At 42.3% G+C, this 16,467-nt stretch overlaps 4 protein-coding genes across 5 annotated transcripts; 3 read left to right on the forward strand and 1 right to left on the reverse strand.

Moving 5' to 3' along the window:
* Window positions 1–2,052: 2,052 nt before the first annotated feature.
* Window positions 2,053–3,617, forward strand: LOC108147032 (probable serine/threonine-protein kinase fhkB). Its single transcript, XM_017273289.2, has 2 exons — window positions 2,053–2,293; window positions 2,484–3,617. Exons 1-2 carry the CDS (start codon window positions 2,252–2,254, stop codon window positions 3,357–3,359), a joined length of 918 nt encoding a protein of 305 aa, XP_017128778.1. The 5' UTR covers window positions 2,053–2,251; the 3' UTR covers window positions 3,360–3,617.
* Window positions 3,618–7,129: 3,512 nt separating this feature from the next.
* On the forward strand, window positions 7,130–10,072 carry LOC108147033 (hairy/enhancer-of-split related with YRPW motif protein). Its single transcript, XM_017273290.2, has 3 exons — window positions 7,130–7,634; window positions 8,227–8,441; window positions 9,052–10,072. Exons 1-3 carry the CDS (start codon window positions 7,360–7,362, stop codon window positions 9,867–9,869), a joined length of 1,308 nt encoding a protein of 435 aa, XP_017128779.1. The 5' UTR covers window positions 7,130–7,359; the 3' UTR covers window positions 9,870–10,072.
* Window positions 10,073–10,490: 418 nt separating this feature from the next.
* On the forward strand, window positions 10,491–11,918 carry LOC108147034 (mitochondrial dicarboxylate carrier). Of its 2 annotated transcripts, none has more exons than XM_017273291.2 (2): window positions 10,491–10,994; window positions 11,335–11,918. In XM_017273291.2, exons 1-2 carry the CDS (start codon window positions 10,588–10,590, stop codon window positions 11,786–11,788), a joined length of 861 nt encoding a protein of 286 aa, XP_017128780.1. In that variant the 5' UTR covers window positions 10,491–10,587; the 3' UTR covers window positions 11,789–11,918. The 2 variants fall into 2 exon arrangements, with proteins under 2 accessions (XP_017128780.1, XP_017128781.1); XM_017273292.2 differs by having other exon boundaries at window positions 10,491–10,990; window positions 11,335–11,551.
* Window positions 11,919–14,795: 2,877 nt separating this feature from the next.
* On the reverse strand, window positions 14,796–16,467 carry LOC108147039 (nucleoporin seh1). Its single transcript, XM_017273302.2, has 4 exons — window positions 16,240–16,467; window positions 15,737–16,174; window positions 15,207–15,415; window positions 14,796–15,152 (listed from the first exon to the last, which is right to left on the reverse strand). The coding sequence occupies exons 1-4, from the start codon at window positions 16,348–16,350 to the stop codon at window positions 14,846–14,848; spliced, it is 1,065 nt and encodes a 354-aa protein (XP_017128791.1). The 5' UTR covers window positions 16,351–16,467; the 3' UTR covers window positions 14,796–14,845.

Raw genomic sequence — 16,467 nt, forward strand, 5'->3', positions numbered from 1 at the left:
TAAAACTGGTTTCGCCCTATTTCCGTACAACTAAATGCATTTAAATCATTTGGTTAATTTGCTGGAAATTTACATGTAAATGTCATTAGTTCAGTCGTCAGACCCAGGAGTTCCCAAAGCATTTGATTTGAAATCAAGATATATTATGGCTTAGGGGGAAAATAAACTCAAATCTATCTAATTATTTTTGAAAAACTAAGGTTTTCTAAATATTAAGCCCGTTAGAAATCGTTACATCAAATCAGAGTCACATTTCAGCAAACGTAAAGAGGAAATTTATATTATCAATCAGTTTTTTCCACGTTGTGTCTGTCTTTTTAATACGTTTCGTTATCATTTTAAGTCTGGACGACTTTGTTTTGAATATAAATTCAAACCAGACTGCTGATAAGTCAAAATCTCACTCGCTCTCTTTTAGAATGAAATATAAAGCAACTTGAGTTAGTTTAATTTTGAGATTTAAATACTAAACTAAGAGTGTTTTATTATATTAAACGATAACATTCCAATACACATATTACCCCTTTTCAACTGAAAGTAAATAAATATAATTAAACAAAAAAATTGGCAAGTAACAAAAAAATCAATTATTTGGTGGTTGTATAACATTAATACTGTAATGTTTTTTCTTAAATATTTCTTTAGTTAAATAATTGTTAAAATAATTTGCCAATTTGCTTGTAAAAATTATTGAACTAATGATTTAACTATAAAGCCAAAAATTACACGTTACTTGCCAAGTTCTAAATACTAAAAAAGTGTTATTATCAACATGCGTTTAATTTCTATTGAAAGGAATTATAGAACAAATTGCTTCCACATGAATATTCATGGCATTGACACACTATTTATAACATAAATTGCGTGGTAAATACTATATATTGTGCCATAGTTGTATGACCACCTCCCGCAAGTTTAGCGGCAACCCTCTCCAGAAATAGTTTCATAATAAACTTGCCATGGATGTCAGCGCCAAGTTGGCGCCCTCCACAGCCACACGAACAATAATAATCAGGGAGCAGGACTCACCTTTGCCCCACAGTAGCGCTTAGCGCCCCAGGCACTTGACCGGTGATTCGAGGGCCTTCGTTTCATGGGATCTGCGGGGGGTAAGGGATAAGGGAAGGGGGGAGGGGGAAGTGGGGAGTGGACTCGAATGCCGGGCCATTACCGCATTAGGGGCTACCCACTTGAGATTCCCAATCTGTGCGCCTGGATTAAACTGCGCCTGTGCCAACAGAGGCTCTCACTGGCACTTGCACTGCTCCCCAGTACACAGTAAGAAATGGCATACCACTTTGCCAACAAATATGCATTAATTGTTTCTCATAATGTGTAACGCAACTTTGTTACATATTATATTTATTTGTGCTAACGAAAAAAACAGTGTGATTCAAAAATATTATTTTTTTAGTTTTAAAATGTCAATATCGAACGATTGAAGCTTTTGTAAAATAATTTAAACATTGTAAATATTTCAAAATAATTAATTTAAATCTCTGAGTTCTAAATAATTTTACATATTCTTGATGCAATTCTATTTTATTGAAACACCGATCCACAATTGGAAGTTAATTTAAATATTGGATTTATTTTTATAAACATAACCACTCTAATTAGCTGATTTAAAAATACAAATTTACTTCATTTAAATATATATTAATAGTCATGGTGAACTTGTATCTACATATTTAGACTACTTTTTATTGAAGTAAGCCCAAGTTTGAGAAAAGATTACAAAATAGTATTGTTAAGTATTTAAGAATTTAATTTTGAAAATATCCGCACCAAGGACGGACAAAAAATAGAACTACTGAGATTTGTTTTTAAAAATGTCTCAAATTACTCTTAATCGTCTTTTTACTTTTGCCCACTTAGTTGGCAACAAAGCGGTGAAAAAAAGACAGCAGACACTTAAAAATAAAAGTGACAAATTGCGTTAGTTTTGGTGCCCAGCATCAAGATCCATTTGGTTTTTTTTCGGTGCACTCGTGCCGCTGCCATGAGTCATGTGGCAACTCGTGCGGCATGGGAAGTCCTTGCGCCACCTGCGAGTGTTCGAGACGGCGCTTCCTTGTTCAGTTTTGTTTGGATAGGCCAACGGGCGGCAGTAGCAGCAGCAGCAGCAGCGATGAGGCACATGCCCCGGCTCAGTGCCACAACTCCGATGGAAGGGCAACAATAGCCACTGTAATTGCACCGTTCAATTTGGGAGGAATAATCGGCGGCGACACAAAGACACCAAGTCAGCATGTCGCATTTGCTGAGGCGCACCAAGAAGTCCTGTCTGAAGGTTAGTCTGGCTGGGTGGGTGTGGGTGGTTGGCTGTGGCCACTGGGTAATCAATAAAAAATCGATGCCGCCCACCGCGAATAAACACAAACAGTAAAGTTCACAAACCCGTGCTTTTGGCACGTTAATCATACGCCGCGTTGACCGTTCGCGCTAAGTTTATCCCCATTATCGATTTGTGTTGTTTGCAGTTCCTGCGCAAGATATCGACTTCAAAGCAACTATTCGTTCAGCGCCTGGACGAGGAGGATGGGGATGGGGACGATGAGGTGGAGGTGGAGGTGAACCTGCAGCGGCATCTCGAACTGGATGTGAACAGTAATTGTCCCCCGGCCACAGAGGCCATCTACGAGGAGTTGCAGCTGAGTGAATGCACAAATCCGTCCTTGGATTTGGCCAGGGAAGTGGAGGAGCCGCCGCAGGATGGCAAGCACGATCTGCGGACCAAGTACTTGATGAGCTACGGCAGCTACGAGGTGTTGGCCACCCTGCCCAGCATTGAGTTCGAGCGGGTGAACTACAAGGAGAATGTTCGCTACCTACGGCACACACCCTCCAACTCAAGTCTGGACTTGCAGCTGGAGGAGCAGCAGGAGCAGCAACGGCAACAGCTGGAGGAGCAGCAGCAGAAGCAACAACAGCAGCAACAGCAGCAGCAGCAGACTATAGCAACACCTAGGAAACAATTGCAGCAGCAGAGGATTGCCCCGGCTAGTCGCTATCATCCCTGCAGCATTAGTCTGGGCTCCAAGTTCGAGGGCAACTACCACAACGTGGTCATTATGGAGCCGCCGCACGATGACTTTCCCATCGTCAAGTGGGACATCAATGGCAACTCCCTCGACGACGACACCTGCGATCGTTGGGAGGACTTCGATGCCAGGTGGCGTCAGGCGGCGGCCGTCACCAGATCCCTGTCGCAGTCGCAAAAGTCCAGCCACCAGTCCAGCTCCTGCACCCTGGAGACCTGGGTGGACGACACGGAACCCCTGAGCCTGGAGCTGCACCGACACGACTCGGCGGCCGCAGCCGGGAACAACTGTAATCTTTGCCTTAGGAGCTTCTGAATCCTCGCGGGAATACGTGGGAATTCAACGGCTCCGTGACCTCCACTTTGCGTCCAGCGATTGAGCATGTTAACCAGTCTTGTGAGAATTACCTACATATATATATACATAATATGTATTCGAGTATTTGAGTAGTTGAGTCGGTAGACCGCAATTTTCATTATAGAAAGTTGCTTTTGAGAATAACCATTAACAATAAAGTGTGTATGTGTGTGCGGCGCTCCTTTGGCTCCATACCTTGAGTAATGCACTCCAGAATGGCCTTTTGTTTTGTTCAAGGAAGGGAGTCAGTTTGACGCCACCCCCTCTCCATCGATCCATGCCGGCGCACGACCCGCACGTGCTGGCCGCTCGTGAGAATCCGTAGACCTTTGGCTTTCCCACGAGCCACGGTCGCGATTTCAGTCCGTCGGTGGTGTGGCAATGCGGCTATATGTATTGCTCCATGGCTATTGCCCTGCACTATCCATCCACTTGATTAGGGGTGGGTTCCGGCGATTTCCGAGTTCCAGAGTTTGTCCCACGCTGGCACTACCACTACCACTGGCATTGGCACTGGCATTGGCCATTAGGCATTTCCACTTTGCTGTTTGCCACAGTTGAAACCTGAGCGACAGCATGCCGAATCATATTAAAAGCACTTTTTATAATTTTCGATTTTTGTGTTCATTTTTGAAACTGATATGGCATGCCATTATTATAAAGCTTACGCCGCAACAATCAAAGTTAATCGAGAAAATGGAAAAAATGTTGCAATTTGTTTCTTGGAATTAAAGGGAAAGAAAAATAAGTTTATTTTGTTATATATTATATTTATCAGGTTGTAAGATAATAATGTTATAATAATAATTAAGATCCATGACAAATCTAATGTAAAACTTTCGGTTTCGGCGAATAGCTTTATTGCTATGAAATTAAATATATGATTCTTAAGGTTGTGGACCTGTTTTAGATTATAAACAAGAAAGAAAGCAAACTTCGGCAAGCCGAAGTTCATATACCCTTGCAGCTATCGCAAGAATTAAATATTTTTGAAAACATTAAAATTATGATTTACTTGCGTATATGTTTAAAAACATTGAAGCTATGACGATTTGCAGCTTACTTATTTGATTGTTCTTTTATATATTTTTATTATTTGTATGGGAGCTGTATGATATAGTCGTCCGATTTTGATGAAATTTAAACCGTAAATCGAAAATATTTAACCATTACTAAATGTCGAAGAACTAAACAAAAAATTTAAAAACGGAAAAGTTATAATTTTTTTTCATTTATTTTTCCGATTGTTCCTATGGGAGCTATATGCTATAGTCGTCCGATTTTGATGAAATTTTTACCATAATTCTGAAATATTTAACCATTGCTTTATGTCGAAGAACAAAACAAAAATTAAAAAACAGCAAAGTTATAATTTTTTTTCAATTATTTTTCCGATTGTTCCTATGGGGGCTATATGCTATAGTCGTCCGATTTTGATGAAATTTAAACCATAATTCTGAAATATATAACCATTGCTATATGTGAAAGAACTAAACAAAAAATTAAAAAACAGAAAAGTTATAATTTTTTTTCATTTATTTCTCTGATTGTTCCTATGGGAGCTATATGCTATAGTCGTCCGATCCGGCTCGTTCCGACTTATATACTACCTGCAATAGAAAGACAACTTTTGGGAAAGTTTCATGCAGATAGCTTTAAAACTGAGAGACTAGTTTGCATATAAACGGACGGACAGACGGACAGACGGACAGACGGACAGACGGACAGACGGACAGACGGACATGGCTAGATCGACTCGCCTAGTGATGCTGATCAAGAATATATATACTTTATAGGGTCGGAGATGTCTCCTTCACTGCGTTGCAAACTTCTGACTGAAATTATAATACCCTCTGCAAGGGTATAATATCTTAAAAAGAAAACACAATTTCAGTTATAAACATAAACTGAAAATATCTATCTCAAAGCTCTAAATGTATTCCACGTTGGCGTGTAGGTAGGCAGGAAGTAAAAATATTTAAAAAAAAATTAATATAACCTTTAAAAATGTTTTGTGGAGATCTACAAAAGTTAGATCATTTTAATAGTTACTTATAAAAAAATCTTCATCTCACTTGTTAAATCTCAATTCTCTTGATCATATAAATAGGAGATCTCAACGATAAAAACAAGGACTCTACACCAAATCTAAGTTACTTTTATTTTTTTTCTACCAACGGTACCAACATGAAACTATTTTTTATCAATATCTTGCAGAACAGAGTCTTTAGAGAGCTGTGTTTACAATATATATATATATATATATATATATATATATATATATTGATTTTAGGAGACTATATAAAAAGTTATCATCTATGATTTTTTACCAAAGCTACAATGGTTTTTTTCTAAGCTAGACTTACTTATTTTGACATGAAATTTGTAGTGCAGTTAAGGAGACCCTGCAATGTATTTATAGAATATAATACAATTCTGTTCAGCATCAGTTGGTATAAGCTTTTAATATTAATCTTTCCCAATCGGATATCAAGTTTAAAATCAGTTTGGATCATATGTTTAATGGACTGCATACCTTGGGTTCTGTCGTCGCCGAACCTATTTAGCAATGCCTTTACTTCTTGGAGAGTCCTTTATGATGCAACAAAATAAAGCAACAAAGCGCAGATTATATCTAAGTTTTTCAAAATGAACTCAAAGTCCGAACCTTTGAAACGTACAAGAACAGCTTCGTTAAATAAAACCAGAGAGAAATACTTTTTGAGATAAACGATTAATAACAATGTGAAAAACTATGGAATTTATTTAAGAATCTAACGTTTAAATTCACCATTTTCCTTTTAACAAAATACATACTCCGACTTATTCACTAGTCCACGTTAAACTTTTTAGTACTATGTTTAAAATTTAATTTTTTTAACAAACTTAAAATTTATAATCAATTTTTCTAAAACTAAAATTTTTTCGTCTAGAAAAGAAAGACAAGCTGATAAGATGCCCAAATTTGAGCTCCAAAAAGGCTAATCGGCCAACAAATCGATTTTACCTCAGGCAATTTCTAGGTCAACTTCTGTCACCTGCTGCCGCAGTCGCTGTTATCTCGGCTCCCGCTCGTGCTCCTGCCGCTGTTCCCGTTCCGGATTCCTGATGCCGCAACCTTGAGCCAACACTGACCTAGAAATGTGTGGGCCAACCGGCATACGGCCCAATGCCAAGATAAAGGTCAACGGCGTCCGTTGCACTTGTTGGGGCTTTTCCGGCGCCACGCGATGCCACACGACCGGCGCGTGCTCCAGTTTGAGTTCCCGTTCCCGTTCTCGTTCCCGTTCTCGTTCTCCATGGCCCGCTGCAGCCGCTCCAGTCGGCGAACAAGTGGGCGGCGGACGTCGCCAGTTTGTCGCCCACGGCGCCGACGATTAGTGGCCATGTTACAGATGCTGCTGGAGTCGCTGTATCAGATGCAAGGCGGCGATACAATCGAAATCGATGACAGACAACAGGGCTTGCTTATTTGGATTGCCGCTCCCTGTCGCACACACACACATACACTCCCTTGCTCTCTTACTCACACTTACTCACTTGCTCACTTGGCAGTGATCGCCGCCCGGCTCGGCACACATTTCCTACCCCAATCCTGGCAGGCAGGCAGGCAGGCAGGCAATCCCGGCCAGCACGCGTTGCCAAGGGGGTGGTTGCTGCTGCATCTTATTGGACGGCTGCCGCCGGCGGTAAAAAGGGGTTGAGCGGCGGCAGCGGAGGGCAGGTCGTCCGCTCGACGTGTGCTGCAGAATCAGTCGAACGCCGTTCGCGCACACGATAAGTCACGTGCTCAAACTAGCTCCGCTAGCCCGGTCCAGCACTTTGTCTCTAGCAACTTGCAACTTGCTGCCAGTTCAACTAGCAACACGCAACACTCGCCCAGCAACATCAGCACTACAGCTACAGTGTCAAGTGCGCAGGAGCAGCAAATAAACAGTAGCAAACAAACGAGCACACAATGGATCACAACATGCACGTGAACGCGCCGTCGCTGCATCATTGGGGCTATGCCGCCGGACCCGGAGTGGTCATGCCGGTTGGCGGCACCACCACCGTGGGTGGCACGCCCAGCCAGAGCCACTGGGTGCCGCCGCCGCAGAGCCACCACAGCGCCCACAGCAACCACAGTCACGGACACGGCCAGAGTCATAGCCACGGACACGGCAGCCTCAAGCGGACGCTCTCCGAGAGCGACTGCGACGATCTCTACTCCGAGGAGTCCTCCAAAGAACAGTGCGTATACGTGATTTGCTAAAAAAGGGGTTATCTCTTAGTTACACAGTTTTGTGAAAGATCAACATCTTAAAATGTGCTTTAAGTCTTGATAAAAAAGAGTGTTTCGTGTGTGTGCTACATCATATACAAATATAATACATTTGGTGAATCAGAATAAACAAACTAATCTATCGCAAACTAAACTAATAAAAAGAAATTGATGCAAACTATTTTTAAAAAATAATTCTTGTTCTTGTAAAACGTATCTGTACTTTGTTTTATGAAACGACATGTTCTGATCAGTTTCCTTGACTGGTAAATTATTAACTTAAATTCCTTATTAGCCAAACTATGAGGCTTTCTAGCATTATAAAAAGTAATGAACTATAAAACATAATATTAATAACATGTATAATTCGCTTGCATCTTTAAGACAGACAGTTTAATGATAAAATCGAGTTTGAGAAATTCAAATCTACTGTTAAGAGGAGTGTGCTTAAATAAGTTTAAACAATTCCAAAGATAGGGTTAAAGTTTAGGGTGCTAGGACAAATAATTTCCTTAAAATCCACATACTAAATCCGAAACCTTTACTTCATTTACCTCTTAGAATATCGCCCAGTGAACCGGGCAGCTGCCAACTGATGAGCCGCAAGAAGCGTCGCGGAGTGATCGAGAAGAAGCGCAGGGATCGAATCAACTCCTCGTTGACGGAGCTGAAACGCCTGGTGCCCTCCGCCTACGAGAAGCAGGGATCCGCCAAGCTGGAGAAGGCAGAGATCCTTCAGCTGACCGTGGAACATCTGAAGAACTTGCAATCGAAAAGTAAGTTTCAATTTCCTAGTTGGGTTTAAATATGGGATTAAATATACATTACAGTACTACATTAGGACAGATTAAAAATACCAGAATATGAAAAGTATAAAGAATACTTACTTAGACCATTTTAAATCATTTTTGCCAATTTAATCGTTTTATCATAATGAGTTATTAGAATAAACAGTACCATGGGAAAGTCCAAAGTGCAACTAAAATCCCTAAGCGAAATACTCGCTGTGGGAAGCAATTGAGTCACAAGATTAAATACAATATGCGGCAAATTATCACAAATCTGGGTAAACAATCCTGACCTGTTGTCCCGAACAGAGTCGTGTTGTGGGAAAGTTATGATTGCCGTAAACAAAGCAGCACCACCACTACCACCACCACCACCACCACTATTACCACCCTAACGCCCAAGTGAATCTCGATTCTCGGGGCTTCCCACGCTGCTAGTGGCAAAGCTACCACCCCCTGATGGCCACCTCACCAGTCATCCCGTACGAGGACACGGGGGTTGCTCTGTTCCTCGTGCATGTTGCGTGGGAACAGCTATTTTAATTGTTTCCTCGAGTAAGGATTAGACAGCTTATTGACTTTCTCCGTCTCCTTGCAGCTCTCGACTCGCTGAGCTATGACCCGCAGCGCGTGGCCATGGACTACCACATCATCGGGTTCCGCGAGTGCGCCGCCGAGGTGGCCCGCTACCTGGTCACCATCGAGGGCATGGACATCCAGGATCCGCTGCGCCTGCGCCTCATGTCCCACCTGCAGTACTTTGTGCAGCAGCGCGAGTTGTCGGCCAAGAGTTGCGCTAGTCCCGCCGGCTGGCCAACAGCCACTCCGAGTTCCTCTGGCTATCAGCCGAACTGTGCAGCGACTCCCTATCAGAGCTATGCGGCGGGTGCGAATCCGGGTGCTTATGTCTCCAGTTATCCCACACTGAGTGCTTCACCCTCGCAGCAGGCACAGCAACTTGGCGGAAGGACCAGTGTCTCCCGGACAAGTGGAGGTGAATCTCTGCCCACCCATGATCTTCACTCCGAAAGCAGCAACCAACAGCAGCAACAGCAACAGCAGCAACAGCAGCAGCAGCAACAGCAACAACAGCAGCAACAACAGCAGCACCAGCAGCAACAACAACACCAACAGCAACAGCAAAGGAGCCAAACAACACCTCAATCGCCACAACAGCAACACTATACCCACGATCACAGCGTTGTGCATCCCGAGCAACAGCAGATACCCACCTATATCGAGCTGACCAACAGCAATCGTCCAGCGGCCGTGGGTTCCGAGGGTCTCAGCTACAGTGCCGCTCCTCAGTATCCAGGGAGCGGGGGTCAGGACTACAACAATTCCAGCGTCCTGCAATATGCCACGCCCAACGGAGCCAAACCCTATCGACCCTGGGGCGCCGAGATGGCCTACTAGTCGGATATGCCGTGAACAGTGAGATGGGAAATCAGGACAGGATCTCTAGTCAGAGGAAAACAAGTGTGATAGTCTTAAGTTTCGCAAACCATGCAGTGAGATTACCTACCCTAAGCATTTGCATTTAATTTATTCTTTAACATTAGTTTTATGAACCTTTTGTGAGTCTATTGTAAATAAACGCATTTCTGTATAAGTAATAATACATCGAGCAATTTTATTAAACAGGGTTAACAAGAGTAAAAGGTATCATAAAATGTTTAGAAGTCAGGTTGATAACTGCTTGTGCCTATAATGTATAGAACTGTGTTTAAAATTAGTTCGAGCTAGAGCTTGAAAAGAACTCTTTAAGCTGAAGAATTCACGGTCATACACAAGTGAATAAAGAAGAGATTATTTATGATTTCACTATGCTACAGATTTTTGAGTTATAATTATAAAATTAAATATCCAAAATGTCTCTCGATGGCTTTTCTAACATGACTCGAGTTAATAATTCCAACTACTAAATTATTGCAATTCAATCAAATAGTAAATTTTAAAAACCTTGCTACTTGAGAAGTTTTTTTAAAGGTGAAAATCAAAGGTCATTTCGAGTATATATTTGTGTTACTTGTCAGTTCCCAGCTTATCATTTTGTTAAAAATTTTAAATTCGTTAAAATTTAATTTGCTGTAAATTAAAATAAAAATTTTAATAAAAAAAAACAAAAAAAATCATGGGAGACTCGAGACGCCTGCCGCGCTGGTGGTCCGGCGGCGTTTGCGCGGCGATCGCAGTAACCACCACCCATCCGCTGGATCTGGTCAAGGTGCAGCTGCAGACGCAGCTGGTGAAGGAAAAGAAGTCGGTGGCCGAGATCGTCGGAAACATCTACAAACAGAATGGCGTTTTGGGCTTTTACAATGGCATCACGGCTTCCTGGTTCCGTCAGCTCACCTACACCAGCACCCGCTTTGCCCTGTACGAAGCTGGTAAGAATTACGTCGACGCCGGAAACTTGGGTGCCAAGATGGTCCTAGCCGTCTATGCCGGAATCATCGGCGGGATTGTGGGCGTTCCCGGGGATGTGGTCACCGTGCGACTGCAGAACGATAGCAAGTTGCCGCCGGAGAGCAGACGTAAGTGAGTATTTTATAAGGTTTGTTTTTATATAAAGTGAGCAATATCGGTAAGCTTATGCGTCCGTTTATGCGTCCGTTTATGCGTCCGTTTATGCGTCCGTTTATGCGTCCGTTTATGCGTCCGTTTATGCGTCCGTTTAATCGTCCTTTTAATTGTCCGATTATCATCCGATTATCAGTCCGGTTTTCAGTCTGTTTAGTTAGTATTGGCTTAAATTAGCAACCTAGTTTTCAACAATAATTTAAAGAAGGCTTTAAAAAATTGCACTCACTCCATTTAGGTAGACAACATGTTTTTAAACAAAAATGGCGATCACTTTGCATCCGAACTAATTCCTCAGCTACAAGCACGTCTTTGATGGCCTCTACCGCATTTACAAAGAGGAGGGCTTGTCCAGTCTATTCCGAGGCACAGTGCCAGCCGTTTCGAGGTCCGTCGTGCTGACGATCGGTACGAATGCGACCTACGACCAGGTGAAGCAGGTGCTCAAGTCGGCGACAGGAGCAGCCGATGGCGTGCCGCTGCACTTTGCCACCTCGACGATAGCTGGCTGCATTGCCACGCTGATAACGCAGCCACTGGATGTGCTAAAGACCACCTTTATGAACGCCAAGCCGGGCGAGTTCTCCGGGATTGGGGCGGCCTTTATGAGCATTGCCAGACAGGGGCCGCTGGCCTTCTATCGCGGCTTCATTCCGGCCCTGATGCGAGTCAGTCCCAACACCATCATCACCTTTGTTTTGTACGAACAGGCCCGTCTGCGCTTCGGATACCTTCGACCGGACGATAAGTGATGGCCCCACTTCCAAAAACATTCAAGGACCATTTTTTGAAATTCAATTCATATTTTTTTTGTACTGTATGTCCAAAAATTGTCAATAGTTTGAGTATTTAAAAAAAAAAAAATAAACCCATTGAACTGTATATAATCCGCACCCAATAAGCTGCCACTGTGCTCGTTAGATCGCGGACCGCTGACCGCTGGTCAGCCTGTTTGTAACGAGGGGTCAACGGTTCATAAAATTTGCATACGCATATGAATGAATGTCTGAGCAACTAACTACTTAGCACGTGAGCGCCCAATCCGCGGCGGTTAGTTAAGCCGGCTGCACATTCGCCGCCCGTAATTAGAAAGCGGTTTTAGCAAGGTGCTGGGGGTCGCAACCCCGAACACCGAACACTGAACCCGACAACCGCACGATAAACGGGAAATTTTCGAGAAAAACAGGAAAGGATCTTTTAAGCACACCAGAAAATAAGCCTCGAAAGGGAAACTGCTTCGTTAAGGTAGCAGGGTTAAAATATTATAATATCCGCTGTCATATTAGTTTAGTTTGGGGTGCTTTTGTAGGCCAAATATGTATCTAGGGACTCAACATGTTGTTGAGTTTGGGTTTGATCCAGAGCCAGATCATTTGCAAGGCTTTTAAACGTGTTTGGTATTTATTCTTGCTCAATATTAATTTAAAGACAAATTGTAATCAAGTTCAAATTGTTAAGATGGCAAAGAAATTTCAATAAAGGAAATCAAAAATTGCTTGTTAAAATACGATTTTATATATTTGGCTCAGGTTTTTTAATGTTGGATATGATAATATGAAATTTCAATAAAGGAAATCAAAAATTGCTTGTTAAAATACAATTTGAAATATTTGGCCTTTGTTTTTTAATACTTGATATGATTTTTACTTTCTTGTAAGAATCGTTTACTAATATTTATTGATTATTGATTACTTATAGTTCTTAATAATCACAAATTGAAGTTAGCACTAAAAACCCTTTCTATATACAAACTTTTTGTTCTCATGTTCTATATTTTAAGGATTGAAAATCTATGTCCTAGCAATAAAATTCCCACAGTTAATGAAAATTGTATAGCAATATGCCTTAGATCCCATAGGACTGCGAAACGAACAATTTAATTTAATTTAATATAATTTCCCTATTTTCAATTAAATCCACTAGCCCACACCAAAAAAAAAAAAAAAAACACTTGAAACCAAAATTACATTGAAACCGGGCAACCGAAATTGCTGTCTTTCGAATGTGGGAATAAACTGAATCACCCCCGAAATAAAACACAAGAAACAATCTTTTGCGCATTAATTTATTTTTGCCGGTTAAACACATATAAATGTTTGCCAAGCTATGTGAGAGACCCCTGAGCTTTGACTTCCCACGCGATGGGCAAACCACCACCCACCAGGGCTTACTATTCCTATTCCTATACGCATACGTTTGTATGTATGGTATGTACGCTATAAGGGTGGTTCGACGACCGAGATCGGCGTCAACACCATCGCCTTTAACATAATACACACGTCAAAACTTCCAATTAGAGACAATCATTCGGATCTGGGACAGGAGGGGGTACTTCGCATTTCTGATATCGATGCGGGGTGGTTCTATATTCTATCCACCGACAGTGACAGTGACTACAAAAACCATCGAGCTGGTCGGGCGGGATTTTATTCCTTGGATTACCAGCAGAGCAACAGGATCAGGAGTACCCGAATACCCAAATGCCCGAATACCCAAATACCCGTCGTGGGGTGGTTGCATATCATTATAATTGTTTGTGGTGTCATCGAAAGTGAAATGATTCCTATTTTTATTGCGGTTCGAGTCAATTAAGTGGAATATTTCGCGACATTTCTGAATGGTTTTTCGTGTTAAACATAATAAAAACCTTGCTGTGGGCACTTGTTGTGTGTAATATTTAATTTATGCACATGTGTGTGGATGGAATAGAAAAGCACTTAAAAAGGATTTTATGTTCCATTGATTCGCCCGTGTGAGGGGTTAATCGAACATACATACATAACCCATAAATAAGAGTTAATAAAAGCATTTGATTTGAATGCAACCACTGAACTTGAAAATGCGTTTTTCTTATTTTCCCTGGGTTTCCAACTCACTATCTCACCTACTTTAAAAATAGCTAGCACATCAGATCTGTCGTTCTCATTTACACACACACACATTTGTCGCTAGATAGAGCATTTCTTACTATTATTATTTTAGTGCTCGCTCTTGTTTGTCATGTGAACTTAAATTTTGTTTTGATTTGCCGCCGAGCGGGGAAGTTGTCCCAAATCAATAATTGATTCAGTTTGCCGGCAAACGTTTAAGTTTAAGCAATAGCCCTCGTTTTTCTGTTAGTCTCTGCTAAATTTGGAGCACTGAGAGATTCTCATATTTCTGTGATGTAATGTGAAAATGCCCCAAGGGAGCGCGATCTATAGAACAATGTGGACTAAAAGGCTTCTCATCGGATTTATCAGAATGCCGGCTCTAATTCCGAGGCGTAAGTGGCATCAAAGCAAACATTACCGCCAACACATGTTCTTTATTAAGTAATTTAGAAAAACACCGAGGTGTTCAAACACTGTTCTAATAACAAGTTTTATCCTCCACCAAATTCAACAGAAATATCGGTAGAAATACCTTTTAAATAGATTCAATTGATTGACAGGTATTTCATGCCTACTACGGTAGTTTAAATATCGAGTTTTCAAAAAAAATAAAGTGAATTACTTAATAAGTAGAATCTTGTCGACACACAAAAACAAAATTATCTAAAAAGAGCTTCAATCGAAGGTGCACAACGTTTACAAAATCCTTCTTTATCAATTTTAAAATCTGAACAATTTTATTTCACTATTATTTTCGAAGCAAACTATTTAAAAACAAACATGATTAAACTAAGATTATGAATTAAATTGTAAGTAATTCTTATTAAATGGCTAGAATCGGGCAAAAAAATCTCGAGAGTGCCTACCCATATTGAAAGAAACCAAATGAGTTTCAGCTTAGGAATTTATTCGGGACTCTAAAGATTAAGTACAAGATCAGTGCCACGGCACCTGGTTGCCGATGGTGCCCTTCTTGTAAAACTTGGCCGTGGCCGAGGCGGTGGTGGCCAGCGTCGGGGTGGGCGGGGCAGGCTCATATGTGGGTCCACTGCCCTCCGCCTTCAGCACGGCGGCACAGCGCCACTGCCTGTTGTAGTTCATCCGCCACAGACGCACGCAGCCGTCGTCGCCCGTGGAGATCAGCATGGTGGCCAGCATGTTCCAGCAGACGCGCCACACGGGGCAATTGTGCTCGCTGAATTTGATGGTCTGAATGTCCAGCTTCGAGATGCCAGTAGCGTCCCTAAAATAAGTAAAATGATTATGGGCTCTTTTCTTCAATGCTCGCTGATCTTACGTCACTCCTCGCAGGTTAACGATGTAGAGATCCTTACTGGCCACGGCCAGCATGTGGAAAGTGCGGCCAGCGTTGGGCGCGAAGGCCACATCCGTGACCGGGTCGGTTATGTCATTAACAGTCTCGATTTTCACGCACTTTCGGGCATTTTCGCTGTAGGCGAACAAAAACACCTTGCCTGTGGGCGTGGCCGCCTCATCACTGCCCGCCTGAAAAATAAATCATATTAAAAATCAGAAATATATAGAATTTTATATAGCTTTCTTTTTTGAGATCATAAAAACAATTGTATCCCAAAACATATCTTAAAAAGTTGTACTATAAAGTAAAGTACTATTTGATCTTCATTTTGGCGATATTATTTTTAAATTCTCTTAAGTGTGAAACATTTTTTAAGCAATACACATTAATTTTTGAGATTTTTTATGTTATCTGCAAGGTTACGAATTTAAATTTATCATTTATTCATAGAACTCTATCGATTTAATGATAATTCTGTAGTGACCTCTGGGAGGCATACGTTAACTCACCGCCAGCAATTGGGTGACCATGTAGGTGGATGTGTTCCAGGAGAGACAGCTCAGCGGAAGCTTGTTGGCGATCTCGTGCTGCACGGGCCACTGCGAGAGGTTCATGATGTCGGGTGCCTCGTAGATGCGGATGATGCCGTCGGCGGAGGCGGTGGCCAGCAGGAGGCCCAGATATTTGGGCGCGAACTCCACATCCGTGACGCTGGTCCGCGAATCCACCAGGGTGGTGCGACGAGTCCAGCGCCGTGTGGGTGCATTGGTAGATGATACCTTCTCACCAATGACCTCCTCCCAAACGGAGGCGGTGCGATCGAACGAGCAGGTGGCCACAACCTGGCCAAATTCCGGATGCGCCCAGGACACGCGCCAAATGGAGCCGGAGTGGGCCTTCCAGCTGCTGGTGACGTTCCACTTTCCCTGCCCGTCCTCGTCCCAGATCTGCAAAACGAAGAAATTCCGGATCACAAAGGTTGTTTATCGCCAAAGAATTCGTCAATGTATACCTTCACAGTCTGATCGCTGGAGCAGGTGGCCATCCGGCGGCCGTAGTAGTCAAATACCACATCATGTATCACATCCTTGTGGTCGGCAATTATGGGTTCCACGTCAAACATTCTGCAAAATCTGGTTATTTGCCGAAAATGTTGTTTATAAAATGCACGCGCCGAAAAATCTGTTCTGCTTTTGCAGCCCTGGCCGACGAGGGTTGGTCATCACGCGCCGAACAGCTG

This window comes from Drosophila elegans, unplaced genomic scaffold, assembly GCF_018152505.1.
Source record: "Drosophila elegans isolate 14027-0461.03 unplaced genomic scaffold, ASM1815250v1 contig_183, whole genome shotgun sequence".
NCBI classification, from domain to species: domain Eukaryota; kingdom Metazoa; phylum Arthropoda; class Insecta; order Diptera; family Drosophilidae; genus Drosophila; species Drosophila elegans.

What these genes read in the sequence shown, in the direction of transcription:
- LOC108147032 (XM_017273289.2), top strand. Translation starts at nt 2,252, where the DNA reads ATGTCGCATTTGCTGAGGCGCACCAAGAAGTCCTGTCTGAAG. An exon ending in CCAAGAAGTCCTGTCTGAAG is followed by an intron (nt 2,294 to 2,483) that starts GTTAGTCTGGCT and finishes TGTTGTTTGCAG; the next exon opens with TTCCTGCGCAAGATATCGAC.
- LOC108147033 (XM_017273290.2), top strand. Translation starts at nt 7,360, where the DNA reads ATGGATCACAACATGCACGTGAACGCGCCGTCGCTGCATCATTGGGGC. An exon ending in GAGGAGTCCTCCAAAGAACA is followed by an intron (nt 7,635 to 8,226) that starts GTGCGTATACGT and finishes TTTACCTCTTAG; the next exon opens with AATATCGCCCAGTGAACCGG. An exon ending in GAAGAACTTGCAATCGAAAA is followed by an intron (nt 8,442 to 9,051) that starts GTAAGTTTCAAT and finishes GTCTCCTTGCAG; the next exon opens with CTCTCGACTCGCTGAGCTAT.
- LOC108147039 (XM_017273302.2), bottom strand. Translation starts at nt 16,350, where the DNA reads ATGTTTGACGTGGAACCCATAATTGCCGACCACAAGGATGTGATACAT. An exon ending in TGGTCACCCAATTGCTGGCG is followed by an intron (nt 15,416 to 15,736) that starts GTGAGTTAACGT and finishes TTTATTTTTCAG; the next exon opens with GCGGGCAGTGATGAGGCGGC. An exon ending in GTTAACCTGCGAGGAGTGAC is followed by an intron (nt 15,153 to 15,206) that starts GTAAGATCAGCG and finishes TACTTATTTTAG; the next exon opens with GGACGCTACTGGCATCTCGA.
- LOC108147034 (XM_017273291.2), top strand. Translation starts at nt 10,588, where the DNA reads ATGGGAGACTCGAGACGCCTGCCGCGCTGGTGGTCCGGCGGCGTTTGC. An exon ending in CCGCCGGAGAGCAGACGTAA is followed by an intron (nt 10,995 to 11,334) that starts GTGAGTATTTTA and finishes CTAATTCCTCAG; the next exon opens with CTACAAGCACGTCTTTGATG.